The sequence below is a fragment of the Callorhinus ursinus genome, unplaced genomic scaffold (genome assembly GCF_003265705.2).
Source record: "Callorhinus ursinus isolate GAN/ISIS: 27379988/994484 unplaced genomic scaffold, GSC_fseal_2.0 scaffold2, whole genome shotgun sequence".
NCBI classification, from domain to species: Eukaryota; Metazoa; Chordata; class Mammalia; order Carnivora; family Otariidae; genus Callorhinus; species Callorhinus ursinus.
In genome coordinates, this window is record NW_027397064.1 from 9,934,438 (window position 1) to 9,961,232 (window position 26,795).

Genomic DNA, 26,795 nt, shown 5'->3' on the forward strand with positions numbered 1-26,795 from the left:
TCTTTCTTTCTTTCTTTCTTTCTTTCTTTCTTTCTTTCTTTCTTTCTTTCTTTCTTTCTCTCAAAGATTTTATTTATTTATTTGTCAGAGAGAGAGATGAGCACAAGCAGGGGGAGCGGCAGGCAGAGGGAGAAGCCGGCTCCCTGCCGAGCAAGGAACCAGACGTGGGACTCGATCCCAGGACCCCGGGATCATGACTGGAGCTGAAGGCAGATGCTCAACCAACTGAGCCACCCAGGTGCCCTGGAACTTACCACTTTCTAATGTACTCAGTATTTATCCATTATTATTTATGTTTTGTTTCTACCCATGAGTGTGGAAGCTTTGTGGAGCAGGGATCTATGTTGTGTTTGTTCACTGATTCATCCCATTTGCTTAGAACAGAGCCTACACAGTAGATTCTCAGTAAGTATTTGCTGAAGGAATTAAATTAATCAGTGAGCTATCCTTCAACTAACACTCCAATGACTTATAAGTTTTCATGACTCTAAACAATTGTCATATGTGCTTCTATGTGCACAAAACTGCAAGGTCAAATACTCTATGTCTAAATGATGACGGTCACTGGATTAGAAACTGTATGGAAACTACCTCCACGGGCAAGACAACTCACTATCATTTCATTCATGGTCATTTGCTGCTGATACATGACAAATGACTCTATTAGAATTGCTACTCAGAATTTTTCCTGGAGGCTTTTATTACTGCTCTGCCATAGAGAAGATGCAAGATTCTAAAAGAATCACATGTGTGTTCCTACTTTCCCTTTCACCCTAATCCGTGTCCTTCCCTCAGATGAATATTCCTCTTTCTTCTGAGGTAGAAAAGTGGAGAGAGCAAGGTCTTGTCTACTTGCTATTTTATGGCTCCAAGTTGAGCCTTGGGCAGAGGTGAGCATTTTAGGAAGATGAATGCCAAGGTTCATGTTGATTGTGGACTAAAATCGGATCCCATTAAATTAATAATGTTTATTTTCAGTGAATAATGTTCTCAATGAAATGTGGAATGTGATATAAGATCAGGGGAATGACCACATAATGGCAACATTAGACCGGAAGAAATTATTTGTGAGGAAGTCACATGAAGCTAGAGGGACCTGCACAAGCCAAACATCTGGAGGGGACTGACTCCTACGCCCCACCCCCCATGCATTTTCCTAATAAATCATGACCCCCTCCCAATTTCACATCCAACAACATTCCCTCCACAGGTACTCTCTCCTAAAGCATCCCATGAACAACAGAATGAGTGACCAGATATTCCATTTTAAAGAATGTGCTCTCTTTTCTCTTAGTATTTTTTTTTTTTTTACCTTGGGAAGAACAATAATAACCAGTGCTCACTTTTCTAAAAGAGGGTAACTCCCTGTGAAAGCAAGATTTGAAATGGACCTATTCAAGCCCTGCCTCCCATCCTTTGACGGTCGAGTAATAGCGTCTTGGGGCTTCCCTCCCAGAAGATATGGTTCCGAGCATCGTTACTGACTGCCTGGTGGGAAGAGCAATTCACCTGTTCCCTGGACTACTGGGACTTCTTCCTCTTGTGCCTAACCTTTCAGAGCTCCCAGTCACCCACAGGATGAATGCAAAGGGCCGAGAGTGGTTTTCAAGCCTCTCTGGAGTGTGTCCCCTGCATTGCTAACTGATCTCCTCCATCCCAGCTTCTCCCTGCTCCCTAGGTTCCAATCACACTCCACCATCTCTCTGGGCTGGTGGATGCCGTCCACTTGTGTTTGCATGCAAGCCCCACCCTAACATTGGCAGGGCCAAGATGTGAATAAAAATTAAAGCCTGCAGACTGCATGTCTCAATATTAAAAAGTGATAAATTACACTAGCAGATAGTTGAAATATGCTCTATCCTTCTGCCTTATCAAATATACCTTTATAACAACCAAATGAAAAAAAATGTGTAAATCCGTGATTTTTGGCAAAATAGCAAAGTCAACTGAATTTAATCACTATTGCATTATGGTTGGTTATTCTGTTGATGGGTCAGGCTGTTTAGATTAGTAAAATAGAGATGCACATATATCATAAATTATTGTATCTTTATACTAGAATGTTTTCCCTTACCTTCATTCAATAAACTAAGTATTTATAATTGACCAAAGGATTAAAAATAAAATGTAATAGTATTTAAACTATACAAAATTTGAATATATTTCATCAAAAGAACAAAATATAGGAATTGTAAAAGTAAAAAAATTTTTTGAAGTACTTTTCACATGTTTAAAAGTTAACTTTCTTGAAAAAAAAAAAACCCTGCAAAATTACCTACCAAATTAAAAGAAAAATCAAATATAATTAATGAACATCCACATTTTAAATAAATATTATTTAAAAAGAGCTGAAAATGTTTTAATGTAATTAAATTTTGGCAAATATGTTAAGAAGGTAAAGGTATTCACCAGTCTAGTGTTTGATGTCCATTCATTGCCAAAGGAAAGAATCAACAGGCTATTTCAGGCCCATTATGTCTAGAAGGACATGCAAACAAATCTAAGAGGAATATGAATTGTGTAATCTGGTAAACATTGCTCAGCTACTTCCGGCAACGGTTGCGAACACCACAGTGACACGTGAGACCCGCAGAACAACTAATTAGAACCCAAGGAGAAGCAAGACAATGGACGCTTGCCAGTCCTGACCGGAAGTTGAGACTTTATTATGCAAGACTATTCTGTATTCGTGCTGAGAAAGATTTTTTTTTTTTTTTTTTAAGTGCTGAGAAAGATTTAACAAGTAAATCTGTCTTTTCTCTTGCCTAAGTGTTTCCGCCACACAGACCCCCCCGGCACACGCTCTGAAGCAATCAGCCCACAAACCTCTCCGTGGCAGAGGCAGCAAGCTCCTGTGGCAGGGACACGGGGCAGGGCTGAGGACACACCACTTCCCTGGGGCCTGAGCGGGTTCCTCAGCTCCTGCCGCAGATGCTTAGGCTCCCAGGCTCGGCTCTGGCTCCTCAGGGGCAGCGGGGCCCTTGTGTGCTTTAGTCGATTTATTTTTGTGTGTTTGTGGCATGTGGGACCCTAACGTGCAGGGCCGAGATCCTCCTGCCCGGATGGAGGGGTGCCCCTGGTCCGCGGGAGACTGGTGCTATGACTGAGGACTCACCGCCCCGCCCCAGACCTCCTCTGCGAAGGAGGGCCTATCGCCGGGACCTGCCTGTACAACGGGGCTCATTGCGTGGCCCCGAACGGCCTTGTTTGTATGTGCGCTCCTGCTCAGCGGCCGGAGGGGCTGTAGCTTACAAACAAGATTGACCAGGGCGCCTGGGTGGCTCTGTTGGTTAAGCGACTGCCTTCGGTTCAGGTCATGATCCTGGAGTCCCGGGATCGAGTCCCGCATCGGGCTCCCTGCTCAGCAGGGAGCCTGCTTCTCCCTCTGACCCTCTTCCCTCTCATGCTCTCTATCTCTCATTCTCTCTCTTTCAAATAAATAAATAAAAGCTTTAAAAAAAAAAAAAAAAGATTGACCTGTACTTCGCTCGGTTGTATTCTGAAGGTAGCACGTGATTGATTTGCCAAATCCAAACGTATACTGATTACGTTTTTCACCTATTCCTGCCATCCTGTTTCTGTGCCCTGGTGGAAAGCCGCCATGCTCTTGGGGACGCCACCATGCTCTCGGGGACCCCGTCATGCTCTCGCGGACACTGCCATGCTCTCGGAGAAGCCGCCACGCTCTCGGGGACGCCGCCACCCTCTCCGGGACCCTGCCATGCTCTCGGGGAGGCGCCACGCTCTCGGGAACCCCGCCATGCTTGCGGTTCGCATTCCTGGGCTGGAGAGCCCGCATGATGGGCCTGTCTGCACCTGCTTGGTCACAATTAGGAGGCTGCACATAGCTCAAGGTGCGCCAGCAGCTCCAAGACTTGATTCCAGGACCCAAAGTCTTACAATTTGGAGTCTTCTTGCTAACTTCTTTTTACTAATGTTTAAGTGACTCTCATCATATCTTTTAGTTTATTTGAAGGAGCTGAGCACTAACTCAGGACAGCAGGAAGCGTGAAAAAGGATGGAAAGGCTCCCCAGGCTTTTCTCCTTGAAGCCTGGACACAGGGGAGTTCAGAAGTGGCCTAAGTTTTGATACCTCTGATGGCAGAGACATCAACCTCAGAAGGTTTTTCTTTGTACCATCTCTTAAGGGATCAGTGAGGACGCTGAATACACGTGGAGAAGATCAGATGTCACAATTTGAATCAATGCTTAGGTCAAGACTTCGGAGTCAGAGTGGCTTTGGTTGGGCAGAAAATAAAGATGACAGTGAAATACTTGAGACCCTCATAGTCCTGTTGTAAATATGTCATTGGAACACAGAAATTCAGAGCTCAAGCTATTTTAAGAGGCCAAATTTTCTTAAGGAAGTAAACCAGAGGTACTGCAAAATGTGCCCAGAGAAATGGAAATAAACAACAACAGGGAACTAGTCATGTTCTTGGGTCAAGCCCAAACCAAAGATGGTACGTAAGGGGCTCCCCCAGCGGAAGGCGGCATCAGACCTCCCTCGTCCCCTGAGTCTCCCTCCTCGCCTCTCCCGAGTCCTCTCTCCTGACACCATGGAGTGCTGTGGCTGCGGAAGTTGTGGTGGCTGTGGCTCGTGTGGCTGAGGCGGTGGGAAGTGCTGTTGCCAGCAGAAGAGCTGCTGCAAGAAGTAATGCTGCTGCTAAGCAGGCAGACCATCCTCTGGGCAGGTGCTGCAGGGAACAGGCTCACTCCTGCGCGTAGATCTTCAGACATTTTGAACTTTCATCTCTTCTGGTTCACCAAAATATCAAGCTTGTAATTTAATAGAGAGACACCTGATTAGAAGTCAGAAGTTCCAAATTCAAGTTCATGGTCTGCCAGAGCAACCTGACCATGAACAAGTCACCTTAGCCTCCCTGAGTCTTACTGTCTCCCTTAGTCGTCTGTAAAATAATAAGGTTGAACAAAGAGTTTCCGATGACCTTCACAGCTTTAGCAGCATATTAATCTATTAAGCTCTCAAAACTAAATTCCCATTTTCCCCACCTCACAGATTCCCTTATTTACTTGGGCTATGGTAGGCATTAACATTTGTTTATGTATATATGTGTGTATATATATGTATATATACATATATACGCACAACATACAAATACACAAATAATTCTCAGTCCAATATGATCTACCAATCAAAATCCACACTGCAAAAAAACTCACTTCTGAGGGTGCAAAAATTCATACTAATAAACTCAGTGGAGTGAAATAATGCTTTTTAATATATTTCATACTTATGAAATATTTACTTTAGTATTTGTGGAACTTCTGCACTTATATTCCTACTTATATTGATTATGTACTGTGCATTTCTTATAATTTCTAGTGTCCTCAAATTTTCCTAAACCTATTTTTTTAATAAAACAGCAGAAGTCAAATTCGGTGATCCAAGGTCCAGTCACTGGCCTTGAGGTTGTGGAGGGTCAGTGGCAGCAACAGTGGCCGTGGCTTCCTAGGCTGCAGCTTTAGTGGTATATGCTTGAACTCAATTATTCCAGAGGGTGCTTCTTGGGTTCTCTCCCTTCTGACTACCGCAGGTGCAACAGCTCCTCACGGACCCATTCAGCGGTCATGTCCTAGGAGGCATTTCTGGAAGCTAGCCTAGAACCTGCCCCTCCAAACCTCCCAGTAATTTGTACACATAATTTCCCAGTTATATTTCTAAGACTTTTGGTTTTCTGCAACTAACACTAGTACAGGAAATGCCCCCTGAACATTGTTTTGTGTCAAATTCTAGCCACCCTCCAAAGTCAGGAGGAATTCTAGCTCCCTGCCCATCTTGATAGAATCCTTCCTTGTTCTGAACACTTTTGCTCCAGCAGGGCATGTGAGAAGTTATTTCGGTTCTTTTCTATGCTTGATTTTTGTAACTTTCGGTTTTAGCTTTTTTGGGGGGGGTTGTAAAAAAAATAGAAATCCATTTAAAATAGTGTAAAAGGGATAATTGATTGTAATATAGAGGCATCTGACAAAGGGCATCAAACAAAGACAGAACCTACAATCAGTCTTCATAAGGTGGGAATCAAGAAGAAAGCCTTCGAGAAGCCAGGAGGCTACTCTTTCTCTGTCTCCCTCTAAAACCCCGTGGCCTTTCACTTCTTTCTACACATCTGCATCTTCTCTTCCTCCTCTTCTTTCTTTTCTGCAGACTGGTTTCTCTTTTTCCCCAGGGATAGCTCATGGTGGCTCTATAACCTGGAAGGATCTCTGAGTAAGCGGAGCTATTATTCAGGCTCCTGAGTACCTACCTTCAGACTTCTTGTGAAGAACTGTCTTACTTAAGCCATTGTTATCTTGAATTTCTTTTTACATGCAACTAAAGCCTAATCCTAACTGATAAGCATGTCTTCCCATTTCATGCATAGCAGAGAATAACTAGTATCTTTTTCAATTCTAAACTCCTGGGAGAGATCGGAAGAGCTAAGCTCCTCTCTCTACTGGTATTCTAATTAGCAATGACCAGGGGAGCAAAGTTCCATAATACAAATGAGATACAGAGGTTCTCCTCGTGTAAATTGGGGGGATTGTTTTTACAGAAGGAGGCATATGGGTCAGAAAGGTACCTTAAAAGTTGTCTGCTCTGCTCCTTCTCTTCATTTGAAAGCAGATTCCCTTTTCTGCTTTATCCTGAAATATCTTTCCCTTAATAATACAGACTATATTACTGCATTTTTAAAAAAGATTTTATTTATTTATTTGACAGCAAGAGACATAGTGAGAGAGGGAACACAAGCAGAGGGAATGGGAGAGGGAGAAGCGGCTTCCCGCTGAGCAGGGAGCCCGATGAGGGGCTCGATCCCAGGACCCTGGGATCATGACCTGAGCCAAAGGCAGACGCTTAATGACTGAGCCACCCAGGTGCCCCTATATGTCTACATTTTTACACAGTTTTTCAAATACCTACTTTTAGCCACAAGTGTAAAGAGTACCAAACCCAAGCGGACATAAGTTTTGTTATGGCCGCTAGCAAAGCATGCTACTTAGTTTTGGTCTTAGAATCTCAAAGTCAGGTATAGGCTAACAAATTCAGGTCCCTATGAATAAACTAGTACCTAAACAGTTCTTTAATTCAGCTCCTATGAAGATGGGAAAGGATTTGAAATTGTGAAGTCCACATCTGAAAATAAGTGACTACCGCTTCCCATGTAGTCATCTCAGTAATAAATATATAATTCACTTATATATAATTATGATTCCATAATATTTCCATAGTCATATAATTTGTATAATTCAATGGGGTGGTAGTTTTGTTGTTTTGTTTTGTTTTTTTAAGAAGGCTCTATGCCTGGTGCAGAGCCCAATGTGGGGCTTGAACTTATGACCCTGAGATCAAGACCTGAGCTGATATCAAGAGTCAAACATTAACCAACTGAGCCACCCAGGTGCCCCCAGGATGGCAGTTTTTAATTGTTAATTTTTATAAAATAAATATGAGATTATTCTAGATTCCTCAACCATGCAGAAGTATACAAATCATATAATGGATGTATCCCCTTTCTCTCTGTGCTGCTATAGCAGGGTCTTCTGTACTGGTGTTCCTTCCATCATTATCAGTGGCATGCTATGGTGATAGGTGGATGGTTTTTTTTATTTAACTTTATAATTTTTTATTTTTATTTTTGATGGATGGGGTATTCTTAATCTGTTTGGAACTGGAAACTGGAACTAATGTTTCAGGGTCGCCCCATGGAACACACACAGTGTGCCCTCTTGCTTTAATAGGTTGGTGTGCCCCTCTCCGAGACCATGACACCTGAGCTTATGGATTATACTGACCCCACTTCTGCATTCACTCATCCACCCATTCATCATTCCCCATAACATCTGCTGAGACCATGCTCGGGGCTGGAAAGGGGATTACAGAAGGCAGGCATGGAAGGTATTAGAGCGGCCTATGTTTGACTCTCTTCTGGACACACATCGGTTTGTATTTCATCACGCACTTGAACTCAAGCATAACTGAGTGACCATTTGGCCAAGAAAATGTGAAAAGACGTGATGTGGATCTCTTCTGGACAAAAAAAACGTTCAGACCCAGTAGGTGGCTCACCACATCTTTTTATTCTGCCTCCACAATTGTGAAAGCTGGGATAGAAATGGTTTGTGCCCCTGAATCTCTCAGTAACAACCATAAGCAGAGCCCTCTTGTTGATCTACAATGGCCAGTTCGCATGAGTGAGAACTTTGGTATTTAAAAGCCTATCCCAACTGATGGAAACTTTTCTTGAGGTGCTCACAAACTAGTAGGGAGACAACGTGAAGCCACAGGCCAGAAATATACTGGGCATAACCAAGCAAGCACTCAAGGTTCGAAGAAAGTACGACATGATAATCTGCCTCTCCATCTTTCTCCTATTCCCGTTTCATTCTGGTTTCCATACTTGAACACTGTCAGTCTTCCAGTGTTAACGGAAACTCCCACTAGCCTTGGACCGGCCACCTCTAAATGGATTCGTCTATAAGGACTGGAAAAATATGAAATCAAAAAAATTTCTTCATTTTGTGTATGTGAGCATACAGCCTGAAACCGAGCCCTAACATTTTGACTAATCAAGAACATTTGCAGCAAATTATTTTCTGTTTCATATATGTTCATTTTCTAATTGAACATTTTCAAACTAAGGAACTTCCATAGGTGGTAATAATATCAATACAACAGGAAAACATACTTTTTATAAAATGGATATTCTTGTTTTTACTTTTTATAAGGCATACTAGTAAAATGTAAATTAAGGAAACATATCTTTTTCTTTTCCCCTTTTTTTTTTTTTAGTTTTCATCTCTTTATTTTCTTGCATAAATGTATCTAACAGAAATTACAGATTTTTTTCCCCCACCTTCCTTCCCCTATGGAGCCAGGGAGAGTGACCTTTATCTGCATTATTACATGTGTCACAAGGGCAAGTTTGACCTCAGATTCCTGTAGTTTTAGTTCCCACTTGATGGGAAATTGAGATGTGCCAACAATAGCAATTACACAAATGATGTCATGATCAGGCTTATGTACATCAAAGTGCGATGGAGATACTGAGGAGAATAATTGTTGGCAGGGTGATGACCAGAAAGGATGATGCTCTGTGGCCTCCTTCTGATAGGGTGGGCTGGCAGGAGTTTGACATTGTCATTGGAGATGAACACATTTCTTTAACAACATCAAAAATTGGCTAACAACATCAAAAATTGGACTCAATCCAAGGGTCCAGCAGGCTTACAGGTATTTTATTATCTTGCCCAGAACCTGAAGTGTTTTGTCTTCAGTCTTACTGGATTACACTTCCAGATTAAGCCAGTGTAGATTGACTATTGGGGTGGACACAAGGGGAGTGGGTGGGAGTAGCTATTTTTAATAACCATCATCAGGAAATTTTTGTGTATATCAGGGCAATTTTTTTATAAACGATAAATGGTTGTCGTTAATAAATATATAACGAACTGCAAAAAAGAAAGAAAGAAAGAAAGAAAGAAAGAAAGAAAGAAAGAAAGAAAGAAAGAAAGAAAGAAAGAAAGAAAGAAAAAGAAAAAAAGAAAGAAAGAAAGAAAAAGAAAGAAAGAAAGAAAAGAAATCCAACTTACTTCCTGCAACAGTTCTCATAATAATGCCCTGCCCTGCCCTACTGGATGGACTCTGAACTTCCCACAGTTATTTTTCGTAAGTTCTAAACTTTAACTAGAAGGCTCAGAATAAAAGGCAAGACAGTGCCATGCCAGCAGCCACTTTGACAAGGGTTTCTCATTGAACCGGGGGGTGACCATGACCTGCTGTGAAGGGTGGACATCCTTCAATGGATTCAGCTTGCTGGTTCTACTTCTATTGGGAATAGTTCTCAGTGCAATCCCTCTCCTTGTCAACTTTGTGGATGAAGGCCAATTTTTTCACAACCCCATCTCTTGCTTTGAGTGGTGGCTCCCAGGGATTATAGGAGCAGGTCTAATGGTGAGTAACATTTATTTGGCTTGATTTGGAGAAAGGACTGCCTATTTTACCAAACTCCTAAACACCATCAGCTTTACAGTGGACTATGTCTTGGCTCAGGATACTGTCAGGAGCAGTGGAATGGTATTAATTTATACTCTCACCAGTGAAGAATGACAATTTAAATGAACTGTGGTATGGACTAGGGAGTTTGGGGAAAAAAACTAATAATTTGATAAAAGTTGGTTGGATTGTTACCTATCCTGTTTCTTCACATGTGTTATGCTGTTCTTCTAAGCTTTAAAGTTAGCGTTCAAGGTGTTTTGAATCCCTTCCCTCAGCTTTCCTTTGCCAATACTAGTCTCTAAGTATTCACTCCAGGAATACAGGAGTGGTAAGTGGTACCTAAGGGAGTCTGTTTAATGTCCGAGAAATGAGCTTTTGTTTGAACGTGCGTGTGTTTAAGTGGTGATGAGTTTCCGCTGCTGGTCTTAGCCCAGACTTTCTGAAAACGCTCTTGGGTCATTACATGTTAAACTTTAGATAAAAATTTGTCCTTAAACGAAGTTATTCGTTTTTAAAATCAGTACTTTTTAATGGAAACAACTTGACCAAAAATCTGTCACAGAATTTTGAGACCCATTAAAACAAAAGTTTAATGAGAAAAAAAAAATTTGTCCTTTGGCTGGCACACTGGATTTGAGACCACATTGGCCCCAAAAAGCCATTTTAGGAAGCATGCCCCAAAAGTCGACGGTTTCTTTCCCTCTAACATCGTGAGCAATCTATTCACCTTGCTTTAGGCAGAGGGTCTATTTCTTCAAACAACCCTGAGAGTTCCCTTCCAGGCTGAGAGAAAGTGATCAACAGTGCCAATCCTTGTGTCTGCTTTCTGCCCTTCTAGAAGCTTCTCTCTAGTTAAATAGCATGAGCTTCCTTGCATCTTGCTTAGACCAAAAGACAGGAGCAGCTCGCCAAGTCTAACCAATGAGGGCAATTTCCATGAAGCCCCCAAAATTCCTCAGTTAAAACAATCCACTTAGAATAAGTCACGTCTTTTTAACTATAAACTGGCTCTACTACAAAACATGTCTCAGTTAAAAACAATTTCTTGCTCACATTAATGGAGCCCGAGGTGGTGATTGTACACACCTACATTCCATGTGTGTTTATGTTGGTGGGGGGAGGGGAGGAGGTGAGGGGGTGAAGACACAGAGAAGGGCGCCCGGAGAGTACTCTCTGTGCCAGCTACTGGGTTTACACTATCTCATTTCATCTAATAATCTGGCTAAGCAGATATTACCATTTGTATTTTAACAGATCAGCAAATGGAAGGTTAGGAGTGTTAACAAGGCGCATAGTAGGTGTGGAACTCAATTCCAGATTTATCTGATTCCAAAGCTCTGTTTTCCACCAGTATTAGCACCATAATCCTCAACAGCTATCTCCAATTGACAAAGGGGAAAGATAAAATCCATAACCTAATCCGTAAATTTAAGTGACCAGGAAACTGAAGCATAGAAAGGTGAAATAAATCTGTGAAACAGTTCCAGAAAATCTGGACTTCCTGGTTCTTTGACTACTTTTACTTTATCATGCTCAGTAAGTATTAATGAAGATGCGGAATCACGTGAGGAATCTCTATTGCGCAGTACTGTAGAAGGTCATCAAGGCAGCAAACAACTTGAAAATTTCAATAGGCATTTTATAGACTAAGCCTCAAACTCTAGACTAGGCTCACGAGCAGACTGGTAGATGATAGAAGGGCTCAGAGTACAGGTACATTTTCATGCTCCTTGGCTATAGATAGAATGTGAAAGAATATCTTTTTCAAAGGGAATCATTCAAAATATTGAACTCTTCATATACTTGTAAACACGCAGAAAGGTTAATAAGGAAGCATTCACTACCTGTGATAGTACTCTTGTCATAGCTCTTGAAATCTTTCTAAAATTGCTGTGGCATTTTAAATTTTCTTCAAAAACGGGATTTTGCAGGAAGTAGCTAATACTAACTATGGAATTCATTATTGATTACTTCATAAAATATGCATTCATTTTATGGTTTTATGATTTAGTGAAAAGAGAGGTGAACATGTTCATCTTTTGAAACCATGACTAAGAGTAGATGTTACAAAATTATCTTCAGTCATTGTCTGCTAAGTGGAAAAATCAATACATGTTATTTTTTTTTCAGGTACTAAAAAGAAAGACTTGAAATGTTTCCTCTAAAAAATATAAAGGCCACTTTATTTTTATGTGAGATCAGTTGGAAGTCTGATCTTAATCATGCTGATTCATTGAGTGCGCTTATTACATAATGATAATTTATCAGTTATTAAAGTCCTAACAAATTGTTGAACGTTAACCAAATTAGAAGATATTATGTACAGCAAGTATTCTCAAAATGTAGTTTTTATATTTATGATGAACTATGGCTTTGTGTGTTACTCTCATGTTCAAGTACTTAGAAAAATCCCCAAAGTTGCATTCTATCTGAGTTTTAATGATCTAAAAGCTTTCTATTACTTCATTTGTAAAACTGTTTACTACCTTACTTCTAAAGCTGGATAAAAGTATGGGTTTCTATAAGAAAAAATGAACAATACTCTTTTTTTTTAAAGATTTTTTATTTATTTATTTGAAAGAGAGAGAGAGATAGCGAGCAGGAACACAAGCAGGGGGAGTGGGAGAGGGAGAAGCAGGCTGCCGCCAAGCAGGAAATCCGATGCGGGACTCGATCCCAGGACCCCAGGATCATGACCTGAGCTGAAGGCAGACGCTTAATGACTGAGCCACCCAGGCGCCCCACCAATACTACTTTTTTATAAAAACAAATGTCTATGAAGATTTTTAATTTCACAAAAACTCATGCATTCAAGCGTGCTTAAGAAGTGAAGAGAAAGAGTATTTTCCTAATTACTCATTTTCACAGGAGATTATCTGGAAGATTTATTATAATTCAGTTACATATGCACGCACATACTTTCATATTTTACTGTCCAGGGGTGCCTGTCTCAGTCGGTGGAGGGTGCAACTTGATCTCTAGGTTGTGGGTTCGAGCCCCATGTTGGGTATAGAGATGACTTAAAAAAAATAAAATAAAATCACATTTTATTGTCCATCTTATAAAGAGCCCCTCCAACGTCCAAAACTTTGAATGGACAAAATGACTGAAATACAGTGAATTATCAAGTTACCTATAATGATGGAACAAAGATGTGTTAAGATGCCATGAAGTCAACTGGGTGAGGATTCATATACCAAGCCATTATTACTTTATAAAACACCTTTGCAAGGGAGAACTATGAAACTAAACGTTCAGCTTTTCTGAGATAAACTACTTTCTGAGGGCAGAAAGTTAGAGTTTAAATTACATCAATAAGGAAAATGGAATGATTTATCCATTTAAGTTGTAACTTAATGTTGTTTTACCTTTAACAGACTCATTACATGTCTAAATCAGGGGTTGGGAAATTTTTTCTAGAGAGAGCCAGATAGTGAGTATTTGCAGCTTTGCAATCCAGTCTCTCTCACAACTATTCAACTGTACCATTGATGTGTGAAAGCAGCCATGCACAATATGTAAGTGAATGGGGCATGGCTGTATTCTAATAAAACTTTATTTATAAAAAAAGAGATGGTGGGCCACAGTTTGCCAGTTTTTGTTCTAAATTATTTGTTCCTTAAATTCAGAAGACAATATAGCTTATGAGTACAACAAAGGAAGCTTAGTCCATGAATGCTAACACCTATTTGGGAGCTAAAATTTCTTTTTCCTTTTCTTCTGGGCTCTCAAGCTACGCCCCAGAGTGGCTGGGCTGTCATACGTACCTGTGCCCCCTGAATTATAAGAGTGTTGGTGTTCAAGGCAATATATAAGCAAAGCTTGATAACAATACTCTGTTCTCCACAAGTGACATGGAGTCAGCACATGGTCAGAACGGGGTGAAGTTTGTCAGGAAAGCTGCCTTGTAAGGTGCAGATCTTAGACCCGTTCTAAGAGAACAAAGGTGGATGTGGGCTTGGAAAGAAGCCTCAGGGAAAGGGCAGTAAGGAGGACGATGAGATGAGTCAGGTGGTGGTGTGGGGGCAGGGGGGTGGAGGATGAGAATGAATAGACTCTATGGAGGAAGAGAGAACTGTCAGAATTGGCCAGTGTAGAGTCGTGGTTGAGAGTCTGGGCTCTGGACCCCAAATGCCTAGCTTTGGATCCCCACTCATCCACTTTCTTAGGCCAGTCACTCAAACTTGCTGTGTCTCATTCTTTTCCTTGGTAAACGGGGAGTAATACTAGCGCCTACCTCATGGGATTGTTACGAGGCTGGAATGAACTGAACCATGTTCAACACCTACAACAGTACCTGGCCTGTTGTTAGAACTCAATAAAACATTAGAAAACAAGAATGGGAGGAAGAAGAGAGAATTGCTTTAGGGCAGCTGTGCTGAGAGAGCAGAAAAAGCTCACGGCTAAAATTTCTACAGTGGAAGGAAATGATTTATATTTCACTCTTCAATGAAACAAAACTTTTTCCCGTAAGAATTTCTACTCATGGCTGCTGACTAGATATTACTCAAAATTGAAACCTAATCCTGAGAATGCGGCATCATTTCTCACAGTTTTCCTCAGCAATGTTCATCTCCCCTGACATAGAAGGGACTATATGCAGGATTCCCAAAAAGTGAGCTCATGACCTGTCATGGATACATGAGCAGAAAGGAGAACGTGGAACCAAAAATAATGCTCCGGTCATAAGCTTGGTAACGGGCGAGATGGTGGTGACGCTCTCTAAATCAGGGGTTGGGAAATTTTTTCCCAAAACATTTTCCCAAAATCAGGGGGTGGGAGGGAAGTTAGGAAGTGGGAAAGGGTGGGGACAGAGTTCTTAGTTCCCAACTGCCAACCAAACAATTTTTTTTCTGGGTGCTTGCCAGATTAATTTGTACAATTTTTGGGAAATTGGGTAAGTGGTCATAGATTATAGTAACTTAAAAAAAAAAAGAAGAGGAAGAAAGAAAAAAGAAAAAAAAGAATTTTGGATGATGCAAACAATTCTTTCAGACACATTCCTTCCAAAACAATGAATAACTAACTCATTTTAATCCATTTAAAATCCAAGTCTCTCTAAAGATGAGAGTAAGAATGTAGATGGAGGAGTTTGAAGCTGTTATCCTGAGGTGTCCCAGCCCTCCCCCACTTTAATCTTCGTGGTTGAAATGGGGATCCCAAAGTGCACGAGATCAAGGGATATTGCCAAATTTCCCCTTTTGTTCTCTTGAGCCTTGATTTCCCACAACTGTGGGAGGTGGTGATGAGTGCTTTTTCCATCTGATGAGAAGTAATCATATTCATCGTTCCTGTTGATGTGATTTCCGGGCCATTCCAGCAACAACAATGTCCTTGGCAGCAAGAAGAAGAGCGTGCTGCAACAACAGAACTGGAGTGAGTATGGTGCCATCGGCCTGGAGCCAAAGCACAAGAACAGTCGGTGACCGATGAGTCATCAGTATCTGCCCAGTCAGTGGCAGGACCACAGCCATTGAAACGTGCAATTTACAACGATTACATGATATTATGGAAAGTGTGAAGTTTTTCTTTTTTCTTTTGGTTCCCCATAAGAATTTAGCTTTGGAGTCAGTCTTCAGACCTTTCCTCAATCTGCAGTTTCACTAACCTAAAGTTTTTCAAAGAAAGGAGATTTCGAAGGCACACCCAGAGCTGTAATCAATTTCATAATTCTTGAATACTTGTTATTTTCGTGGTGTGTCTAAAAGACTTCAGTAAAGTGTACCCTCAATTCTATGAAAGATGGGTTTGCTAGGATCAATTTGTCCTTATACAGTTAAAGGAGACAATGGTTTTTTTTTTCCCCCAACATTTACTGTGCACCCATTATGTATAAAATTGTAACTAAGTTAAAAGTAAAGGAAGTGAATATTTGTTAACCTTCTGTTACTATGCTCAGAACACTTCCAACTCTTACAACCTTATTTAATTCTCTCAGAACCACTAAGTGGGAAATATTATGGTCTCTGTTTCATTGACTGAGAAATTGATCCTCAGAGAATAATTTGCCAGGGTAGTACAGCTGGTAAGTAGGTGAATTTTTATCCAAATCCATCAGACTCCAAAATTCACAATCTTTACACTATTTATGCCATGGCCATTGTTATTAAGTAACACTGAGGACTCTCATTATTCTCTAAGGGGGGGAGTAGATCAGTAAACAAGCAGTCATAGTAAGTATTCCTGGCTGAGCTTGAGGTTTGAAAACAATGGTGCTCAGCCTTATGAGAACATTAGAATCACCCAGAATGATCTTAAAAATATCAATGCCTGGTGGCCCCCAGAGATTCAGTATTTTTCAAAAGCACCTAGGTGATTCCAATGCAACCCCAGGGGTGAGACCCAGTGTTTAAAAGCGTGCATATTTATATCTGTATTACACATTTATATTTTTAAAAATTACCCTTTTCTGACACTTGATATTTATCTAGGATTATAATTACTTTGCTAATTGTTGATAGTCCATCTTTGTTCCTGATACACCATAGATACTTGGAAGATACATGATATGACTTAAACACCAAAACTTTTACTGTGCACCCATTATGTATAAAATTATAACTAAGTTAAAAGTAAAGGAAGTGAATATTTGTTAACCTTCTGTTACTATGCTCAGAACACTTCCAACTCTACAACCTTATTTGTCTCAAAACCACGAAGATAACTAATGATGACTATGATAACTAATATCAATAAATATTAGTTTTCAGTTTCTCCTCTCTGGCATTTTTCTTTTTAAATTATAATTTGAAGTTTGACTTTGTATTACCTCTATATTGTACTTACATTCTTGAGAAAGATCTTGAGATATTTCTAAATCCCTGAACTGTAAAATATCAGAACACTTCTCTAGATTTTTGTCTCAAATCATATTTCCATTAAGAATCTTTTCCCCTCACATGTCTTTAATGACAAGTCATCTTTTCAATGATCACTTAGGTTTTTTCTGTCCTTGGAGGGCCATACATTGAGAATAAGCAAGACACCTTTTCATGCAGGTGTGGGGCTTAACTCAGCAGGATTTTCTTCCCCATACCAACCTTGAAAATCATTGGAATTCATGCTTCAGCAACATTACAGATTATTATGTGCCAAGGAGCTACAGGAACTCTGGAGCGCCAAGGGGGGGTGCTATATAATACAGCTCATGCTCTATTAATAATAGTGGTGTTGGCTATTTATTTAAAATTTCCAGCTTATATTGATTATATGCAATAAAGTGTTTTAGGCACTTTTCTCACTTCGTGGCAGTCATGGGAAGACTGGTGTTTAAGTCATATCATGTATCTTCCAAGTCTAGAAAAGACCAAAACATCATAAAGCTGATAAAGGCTAGATCTTGAGGTGGAAGATGGGGTCACCAAGGCTTATCTCCTGTATTAACTGTTCCAACTATTTCCCATACTTTAACTATTCCTTGCTCCTTCCCTTTGTCCAATTCTTGGTTTTGTTTCCAAATGCTTTGGTTTTGTGGAGTCATTTACATGAACCCCCACAGGATCAGTTCTGTAGCCAGGCCCCTTTGTAGTGATAAGAAGTTAGAAATAATAAATGACCAAAATATAAACAGTGCACTTCTTGATGAGCAAATTAACTGGCACAGGCCACGGTAGTGTGGAAGAATCTGGATTTGAATTAGACTCCAAGTCCATGGTTCTGTGCTTTCAGCTCGATGAATTCTGGTGTGGTGATTAAAATCTGAGCACTAGCATTTTCCCAGCTATGAGATTCTGACAAGTTTGCCAACCTCCCTGAATTATACTTTTCTCATCCATAAAGTGGGAATAATACTTGGGGTTATTGAAAGGGTTAAATGAGATAATATATGTAAAGCCCAATATCCCACAACATGCATAAGGTACATAAGGAAGCCACTTCTTCTGCCTACTCATTTAAGTCAGGTCTCCTAAACCCTCTGGAAGCAGTAGTATTATCGCATCCAAGGAAAAGGACAAGTATTCCTTCATCTCTGCAGATTTTAAGTCATAATTATCATTGACTAACAACTTCACTGAAGCAACATAGAGCTTTTTTTTTGGAAAGCATACACATATACCAACATTCACTTGGGCCATAACATTTCCTATTGGCAAATTCCATGCTTTTTTTTCTGCTTTCTCTCTCTTTTATGAAATGAAAGGTGCTTAAAGGCTTACAATCTTTCTCCCTAACACAATATAGTTCTCCAACAGGGGCAGTTCTGCCCCCCAGAGGGACATTCAGCAGTGTCTGGGGCACATTTTGGTTGTCAACAATTTGGAAGGGTGGAGGGACTGCTACTGGTATGTAGTGGGTAGAGGAAAGGGATGCTGCCAAACATCCCAGAACATACAGGAAAGGCCCCAAAACAAAATGCCCAATGTCAGCAGTGCTGAGGTTGAGAAACTCTGCTTAACACTACATTATTGATTGGTCCCTGCAGAATGGGGACCACTAGCCACTCACAGCATCAGGGCCAAATCTGGATGAAAGAGTTGGGAGTCAGAAGACCAGACACCAAAATGTGGGTGGTTAAGATCTAGTCCAGGTTCTGTGGAGTAGGAAGTACACAGAATGGGGAGGAAGTACCAGATGTCAGTGGTCTCTTGAAACAGACAAGACTCAGGTATATAAAAGTGCAGATTTTCTGGAGACAGTAGCAAGCCCAACAATCTTTTTTTTTCTTTAATTTTTTTTTTAAAGGCTTTATTTATTTATTTGACAGAGAGCGACACAGCAAGAGAGGGAACACAAGCAGGGGGAGTGGGAGAGGGAGAAGCAGGCTTCCCGCGGAGCAGGAAGCCCGACATGGGGCTCGATCCCAGGACCCTAGGATCACGACCCGAGCCGAAGGCAGATGCTTAACGACTGAGCCACCCAGGCGCCCCCCCCAACAATCTTTTAGTAAGTCTAATCAAATGGCAGAGACTTTGCTGTCCTCGTTCTTGGATAATTCAGACCTAATCAAATGGAGATCCTAAGACCTAAGACCACAGGGGGCCTGGAGACCAGCAGCAGTTGATCAGAAGCCTGCACCTGCGGCTGAGTCTTGAAACAGACCAGAACACGTAATAACATGCGCCAATGCTCCTCCTTTATTTTCCAGATGCTTCTGTCATCACTTCTGAATGTAATCACGGTCATTGGTGCTGTGTATTGCATGTTGGTATCTATCCAGGCTCTCTTGGAAGGTCCTCTCATTTGTAACTCTCAAGAGAACAGCACTTCCAGTTGTGAATTTTCATTCAATAACTTGAGGTGAGTATCCTGATTTTCACGGATTGTCTTACATGCTGCAGCTAGTTCCATGAGAATAGTGTGGTGCTGACACAGTGCCATGTTGTGCTATGATGGAATGAGTGGAACACAGGTTCTTAGGGATTTAGCACCTTAATCCCACTTGGTACAATCTCACAGAAATGGAGGAAACACTCAGAATGGTTTTGGGGGGTGGCGGGAACGGCAGGAATCTTGTCCAAAAGGAGTACTTGACTCAGATGGCTTATCTCGTGGCTGCATGTGTGTCTGTGTATAAAGAATTTCTAGAAATATACACCAGAAACTTAACTTTTATCCTTGAAGAATGGCCACAGGGGATGCCCTGGGGAAGTGAAGGGAGCACTGAGTTTCTACACTTCTGAACTAACTCAGGTTCTCAGTCCTAATCATGTGTTACCTTTATAATTTAAAAAATGGAATAAAAATGCAATACATAAAATCTAGAGCCTTACTTATAAGCTCTAAGAGAAACAAAAGCAGTCGATGGATTCATGCAGAAGTACTGCAAATATACTGTAGGCATGGGAATGGATCAAGGTTAACTCATATAGTGATAATATTGAGGAGTTACTTGTAAGTGGCTCATTTCAGACTTGTCACATGGTTCTGTGCCTGAATCTAGGCACAATCTGTAAAACTGGAAGAAAAGAACAATCTGACTCTTGGTTATCTGTATGTTGCTCAGTTTGGAAAAGAACCAGAATTCGCTTTTGTAATTACATGAAAAAAAAAAAAATCCCCCCTCCTTTTCTCTTGCTACCTTAAGAAAAATAATCTCTCAAAATTTGCATACTGCAGTTGTTGTGACTCAAAATTAAAAAAAAAAAATCCCTTTCCTAGTAGATCTATAGTTTAAAATAAGACCTTTCAAGCGCAGATGCTCTACACATTTGGCCCTTAGGAGAGAATAACTCACCAGTCACCAGGCTAAGCTCTGGAGATAAGAGCCACTGTAACTGGGGAGACATAGTAACAGAAAAAGTTACAAGACGGATCCCATGCTTGCAGCAAACTGCAAAAAGCATACTCCCATTCCATGTGCTGAAAATACTGTTGTCTTCCCAGGATAAATGTCAGTTGTTGGTATCCAGAAATGCAAACTCTCTAAGAATACTTAGCCTTACTCTGTAGAAAAACTGGGGGGAAAATCATCTTAGGGCAGATGGCGTTTGGGCTAGAAGTCTCTCATTTTCCATACCTTGTTATAATGGGTACAAATCCCTTTAATCAGACATTTTTTAACATGCCTTTTGTCAGTAAAAGTACAGCCAGTTTAAGAGCAGATGCAACACTGCAATTTTGTACTAAGAATTGAGCTCTGTAATTGAGCTCCGCAAGGGGGGGTGGGCTCCTTAATTTACCTGTCTTTAGCAAGTAGAGGACCGCCTGTCTAATTAGGTTGAATCATGTGAGATTAAGAATATTCGACCATTTCTGACATAGAAAATTTCATATGGTTCAACCCAAGAGTAGGTACTATAGAGATGCTGGTTGAGGAATGGGACAGATACTCAATAAAAGTTTTGTAGCTGTCAGAGTACATGGATATATGATCAGAAACCCAGATCTTAGCTACAGCTTCTGGGCACGGTATTCCAAAGGACTTGCTGTTTTAGTATACTTGCCGTTTTCTGGGCACGATGATGCATTCTTTTCATGGTAAGTGATATTCCTGAAAATCTTACATCGTTTCTTTCATTTCAGTGACATTCATCCAGAATCCTTCAATCTGCACTGGTTCTTCAGTGAGTCTTGCCTCGCTCCTACTGATTTCAGTAATCTCACCATCGATGGCTTCATGGCCAGTGACTGGAGAAAATATACCTTGCACTTCAATTCTAAAGAAAACAAACACAGGGTGATCCATTTCTCAGTGTTTTTCGGCCTACTACTTGTGGGGATTCTGGAGCTCCTGTTTGGGCTCAGTCAGATGGTCATCAGTTTCCTTGGCTGTCTGTGTGGAGTCACTAAGCAGAGAAGTAGAATTGTATAGTTTCATGGTAATAAAATGGAAATATTAGCAGTTTTGAATCATTTGAGAATTGCATTTAAAAGACACTCTTTGGGGCACCTGGGTGGCTCAGGTCTTAATCCTGGAGGATGAGGGGGGCTGCTCAGCGGGGAGCCTGCTCCTTCCTCCAGGTTGTGCTCTCTCAAATAGATAAATAAAATCTTAAAAAAAAATAAAAGACACTCTTTTAGAATTTCAAAAATGGAACACTGTCTAGAAAGCTGTATGAGTCCCCCTAGGCCAAAAGTCATCTTTGAGGTGATTAAAAAAAAATCAGCCTTTCATGTATAAAGCAAAAACAATCATCAGTGGTTGACTTTGGGGAAAGGTGGAGAGAAGTTTGCAATTTGTTTTGTACCTTTTGGTACTTCTGTAATATTCGAATTTTGTAATTCTATATTCTTGTGTGTGGAGGGAGAAGGGAGAGAGGGAGAAAGGAGAAGGAAGATGGGGAGGAAGGGAGGACAGGAAGGAACAGAAGTTATCCTGGAAGTGAAAATATGGAACTTCTTTATGGTATTTCTTTATACTTGAATAAACAGATAACCCGAATGGTTTTAGACCTAATTTCCAGCTTATAGGCAATCTGGGGAAGAGGACACAGTCAGACAAATCCAAAAGGTGGGGCAGTAAGCAGACAATAGCCCCGTTTTCAACAGGAATATAGGAAAAATAAAACGTGGGGCGGGCTGAGGGAATTAATCCAGATTAAGAGAACAGACAGGATTCAGTAAAAGGTGTTCTGTAGACTCATTTCATTGGGGTATAACTGGGGAGACTTGTACAAGGATTGGTTTAGGGGGGCGCCTGGCTGGCTCAGTCAGTGGAGTTGTCGACTCTTGATCTCCGGGTCCTGAGTTCAAGCCCCATGTTGGGTGTAGAGCCAACTTAGATAGACAGACAGACAGACAGAGATAGGAAAGAAGGAAGGGAGGGAGGGAGGGAGGGAGGGAGGGAGGGAGGGAGGGGATTGGTTTAAGTCATATCAAAGAATTACTGTTAATATTTTTAGTCCTGACAATGGTTTTATGGTTACACAGGAAAATGTTCTTATTTTTAAAGAAATGTATATTTCTGTGTTTGGGGGGAAGTATCATGTTTTTAAAATACTTCACCCAAAAAATGAAGCTATGGAAAAATGTTGTTATATTTAGGTGACAAGTATATGGCAATCCATTATACTCTCCTTTTTTTTTTTTTTAAGATTTTATTTATTTATTTCAGAGAGAGAATGAGAGACAGAAAGCACGGGAGGGAAGAGGGTCAGAGGGAGAAGCAGACTCCCCGCTGAGCAGGGAGCCCGATGCGGGACTCGATCCCGGGACTCCAGGATCATGACCTGAGCCGAAGGCAGTCGCTTAACCAACTGAGCCACCCAGGCGCCCCCATTATACTTTTCTATTTTCCTGTTTGCATTCTTCCACAATTAAAAAAAATAAATGCCTCAAAAAAAAAAAAAAGCCAGCCTTTCAAAAGCTTTCTATATGTGCAAATCTTTAAGACAGGATAACAAAACCATGCATTTACCATATTAAAATGTTATAAAACAGACAAAACTGAAAATCCAATTTTCTGAATGTGATCATTCCTGCATTTTACTTCAATTATTTATGTTTACTGGGCTTAAAGTTCTAGAAATAATTTTCAATACCTATATAGCTGCCCCCTCAAAATTAGTAACAGCAAGGACACACGGGCATTTTTCTCTGAATCCATTTGCTGTATAAAGACCTCCCTATACTCCTTTATAGGCCTATTTATCCTTGAGGTCTAGCTTTAGTGTCTCTTGAGAAAGCTTTCCCAGGGTGCAGGATTCCAACAAACTAAGTTAGCACTGTTATCATACCTGTCACAATGTAACATAAATGTTTGTGTCTACTACTACCAGAAAATGTGAGAGAACAGGAACCATGTCCTTCTCATCCATTTATTCATCAGCTCTTTTAAAAAATTTTATTTAAATTCAAGTTAACGTATAGGTGTATTATTAGTTTCAGAGGTAGAATTTAGTGATTCATCAATTGCATATAACACCCACTGCTCATTACATCACGTGCCCTCCTTAATGTTCATCCCCCAGTTACCCCATCCCCCCGCCCCCTCCCCTCCAGCAACCCTCAGTTTGTTCCCTATAGTTAAAAATCCCTTATGGTTTGCCTCCCACTCTATTTTTATTTTAGTTTTCCTCCCTTCTTCTATGTTCATCTGTTTTGTTTCTTAAATTCCACATGAGTGAAATCGTATGGTATTTGGCTTTCTCTGATTTATTTAGCTTAGCATAATACCTTCTAGTTCCATCCATGTCGTTGCAAATGGCAAGATTTCATCCTTTTTGATGTCTGAGTAATACTCCATTATATATATATACCACATCTTCTTTATCCATTCATTTATCAATGGACATTTGAGCTCTTTCCATATTTTGGCTATTATAGATAACACTGCTATAAACATTGGGGTGCATGTGCCCCCCTGAATTAGTATTTTTATATCCTTTGGGTGAATACCTAATAGTGCAATTGCTGGATCATAGGGTAGTTCTATTTTTAACTTTTTGAGGAACCTCCAAACTGTTTTCCAGAGTGGCTGCACCAGCTTGCATTCCCACCAACAATGTAGGAGGGTTCCCCTTTCTCCACATCCCCGCCAACATCTGCTGTTTCCTAAGTTGCTAATTTTAGCCATTCTGACTGGTGTGAGGTGGTATCTCATTGAGGTTTTGATTTGTATTTCCCTGATGCTAAGTGATGTCAAGCATTTTTTCCTGTGTCTGTTAGCCATAGTTGTAGGTCTTCTTTGGAGAAATGTCTGTTCCTGTCTTCTAGTTTTTAACCGGATTTTTTATTTTTGGGGTGTTAGGTCTGGTAAGTTCTTTATAGATTCTAGATACTAGACCTTTATCCAACGTCATTTGCAAATACCTTCTCTCAGTTTTGTTGGTTGCCATTTAGTTTTGTTGATTGTTTCCTTTGCTGTGCAGAAGCTTTTTATCCTGATGACTTCCAATAGTTCATTTTTGCTTTTGTTTCCCTTGCCTCCGGAGATGCGTTGAGTAAGGAGTTGCCATGACCGAGGTCGAAGAGTTTGCTGCCTGTGTCATCCTCTAGGATTTTGATGGAGTCCTGTCTCACATTTAGGTCTTTCATCCATTTTGAGTCTATTTTTGTGTGTGGCGTAAGGAAATAGTCCAGTTTCATTCTTTTGCATGTGGCTGTCCAATTATCCCAACACCATTTGTTGAAGAGACTTTTTTCCATTGGACATTCTTTCCTGCTTTGTCAAAGATTAGTTGACCATAGAGTTGTGGGTCTATTTCTGGTTTCTTCATTCTGTTGCATTGATTTATATGTCTGTTTTTGTGCCAGTGCCATACTGTCTTGATGATGACAGCTTTGTAATAGAGCTTAAAGTCTGGAATTGTGATGCCCCAGCTTTGGTTTTCTTTTTCAACATTACTTTGGCTATTCGAGGTCTTTTCTGGTTCCATACAAATTTTAGAATTGTTTGTTCTATCTCTGTGAAAAATGCCTGTGTTATTTTGATAGGGATTGCATTAAACGTGTAGATTGCTTTGGGTAGTATAGACATTTAAACAATATTTGCTCTTCCAATCCAAGAGCATGAAATGTTTTTCCATTTCTTTGTGTCTTCAATTTCTTTCATTAAGTGTTCTAGAGTTGTCAGAGTACAGAGTACTATTCCATTGTATGTATCCATCCATCCACCCATCCCACATCTTCTTTATCCATTCATCAGTCAACAGACATATTGCACTCTTTCTGTATTTTGGCTATTGTGGACATTACTGCTATAAACATTGGGGTGCAGCTACCCCTTCGAATCACTATTTTGTATCCTTTGGATAAATACCTAGGAGTGCAATTGCTGGGTTGTAGTGTCTATCTTTAACTTTTTGAGGAACCCCTTTGTTGCTTCTGGTCCTTAGCAAGGTCCCTCCTCTGCCCAGTCCCCAGCCCCCATTCATCTCATCTCTCTGGCTAAGTCCTCTTCATCCTTCAGACTTCAGCAAAACCATCATGTTTTTCTGAGGGGCCTTCCCTAACCACCTAATAAAGATTTCCCTTAATTTTCTCCTTTAGCATTCTGCCATTGATAGTACTCATCACAATGGCAACAGCACTTTTATTTGTGCTGGTTTCTTAAATTTTACTCTCCCCCCATAAGACCATAAGCTCCATGAGTCCAGAGATGTTTCTTTTATTCACTCCTGGTATACTCGGTGCCAAATACAGTGCCTGATACAGAGTAATTATATTTTGTTGAATTAATGAATCTTATCTTTTTTACTTAGCTTTTAGTGAGTCAATGCTTACTGAATCAATGCCAAACTGCTAACAGCCATAAAATTAAAACACAAGTGAAATGAACATGACTGCTCATGGACTTGACTGAACAATACAAGGGTCAGTGACGGTGCAACCAATCTTCTCATCACCTTGGAAATGGGTGAGATGATTCTACTTCTCCACAAGGTCATGAAGAGACAGGAACTTAAGCCTCTCGTGTCAGAGGGCACAAGAGAGGATGGTTGGCAGTAGCACAATCAGCTGAAATGGCTGGTAAGTTATTTCTTTGCTCTTTGTCTTGTGGATACCACTGCCATGGATTAAATGCTAAAGCCTACGGGCCACTGGTGGTTAAAGATCTTTTGGGGTGATGCCATCTCTGCTCTGGTGCCTAAACTTACAAATGCATGTACACACACACACACACACACACACACACACACACACACACACACACAGTCCACATCTAGTCATTTACAAAGCTCACTGATCTTTTTTTCACTTCTGCCCCCATGTTCAATCTCATTTTGGAATCTTTACACTTTCATTTTTTTTGCCGTGTCCACCATCCGAAACACTCCCCTCTCCCTAACCTTCAGCCTGTATCTCAAGTTCCTCATTTTTATAATCCTCTAATTCTTTAATAAGCCTCCCCCCGCCCTCCTCCATGAATCTGTCAGCTCCTTAGGGTCAGGGCTTGTGGCCTCCCTGCTGTGACGGCTCACTACAGAGGTGTGGTGCACACATGAATTTCTACTTAGTGACACAACAACACATTGTAAATAAACAGCAGTTATGGGAAATTAAACCTTTCTGAACTTGGGGCCCAGAAAAAGAGTTTGATTTCAATGTCAAACATAATTAAGAAGCTAGAAAACAGACACTCATACAAGAAAGGAAATTTCTCTTGCAAATATATTTTCCTAAAATTATCCCTCAAATTGTAAATAACCTGCTACTGTTTCAGTAAGTATTCCCAGAAGTAGGAAAAAAAGAAATTCCCTTAGGTAGAGTTCTGTACTTAGTTGTATGACACTAGCCTGTTAGGTTGAGCACTGTATTACTGGCCCTCCCTGTAAACTCTTTTTTTTTTTTTAAATTTTATTTATTTATTTGAGAGAGAGAGAATGAGAGATAGACAGCACGAGAGGGAAGAGGGTCAGAGGGAGAAGCAGACTCCCCACTGAGCGGGGAGCCCGATGCGGGACTCGATCCCGGG

The 26,795-nt window shown here is 40.6% G+C and overlaps 1 protein-coding gene and 1 pseudogene across 1 annotated transcript; both read left to right on the top strand.

Annotated features, from left to right (window-relative positions):
* The first annotated feature begins 3,601 nt into the window (after positions 1–3,601).
* LOC112836424 (protein mago nashi homolog pseudogene) lies at positions 3,602–9,316 on the top strand (annotated as a pseudogene).
* Positions 9,317–9,772: 456 nt separating this feature from the next.
* Positions 9,773–21,251, top strand: TM4SF20 (transmembrane 4 L six family member 20). Its single transcript, XM_025890609.2, has 4 exons — positions 9,773–9,954; positions 15,310–15,376; positions 19,086–19,237; positions 20,963–21,251. The coding sequence occupies exons 1-4, from the start codon at positions 9,773–9,775 to the stop codon at positions 21,249–21,251; spliced, it is 690 nt and encodes a 229-aa protein (XP_025746394.1).
* Positions 21,252–26,795: the final 5,544 nt, after the last annotated feature.

Excerpts from the sequence above, each read along its gene's own strand:
- TM4SF20 (XM_025890609.2), top strand. The coding sequence starts at position 9,773 with ATGACCTGCTGTGAAGGGTGGACATCCTTCAATGGATTCAGCTTGCTG. Across the intron at positions 9,955-15,309 it reads ATTATAGGAGCAGGTCTAAT|GGCCATTCCAGCAACAACAA; the intron begins GGTGAGTAACAT and ends ATGTGATTTCCG. Across the intron at positions 15,377-19,085 it reads GCTGCAACAACAGAACTGGA|ATGCTTCTGTCATCACTTCT; the intron begins GTGAGTATGGTG and ends TTTATTTTCCAG.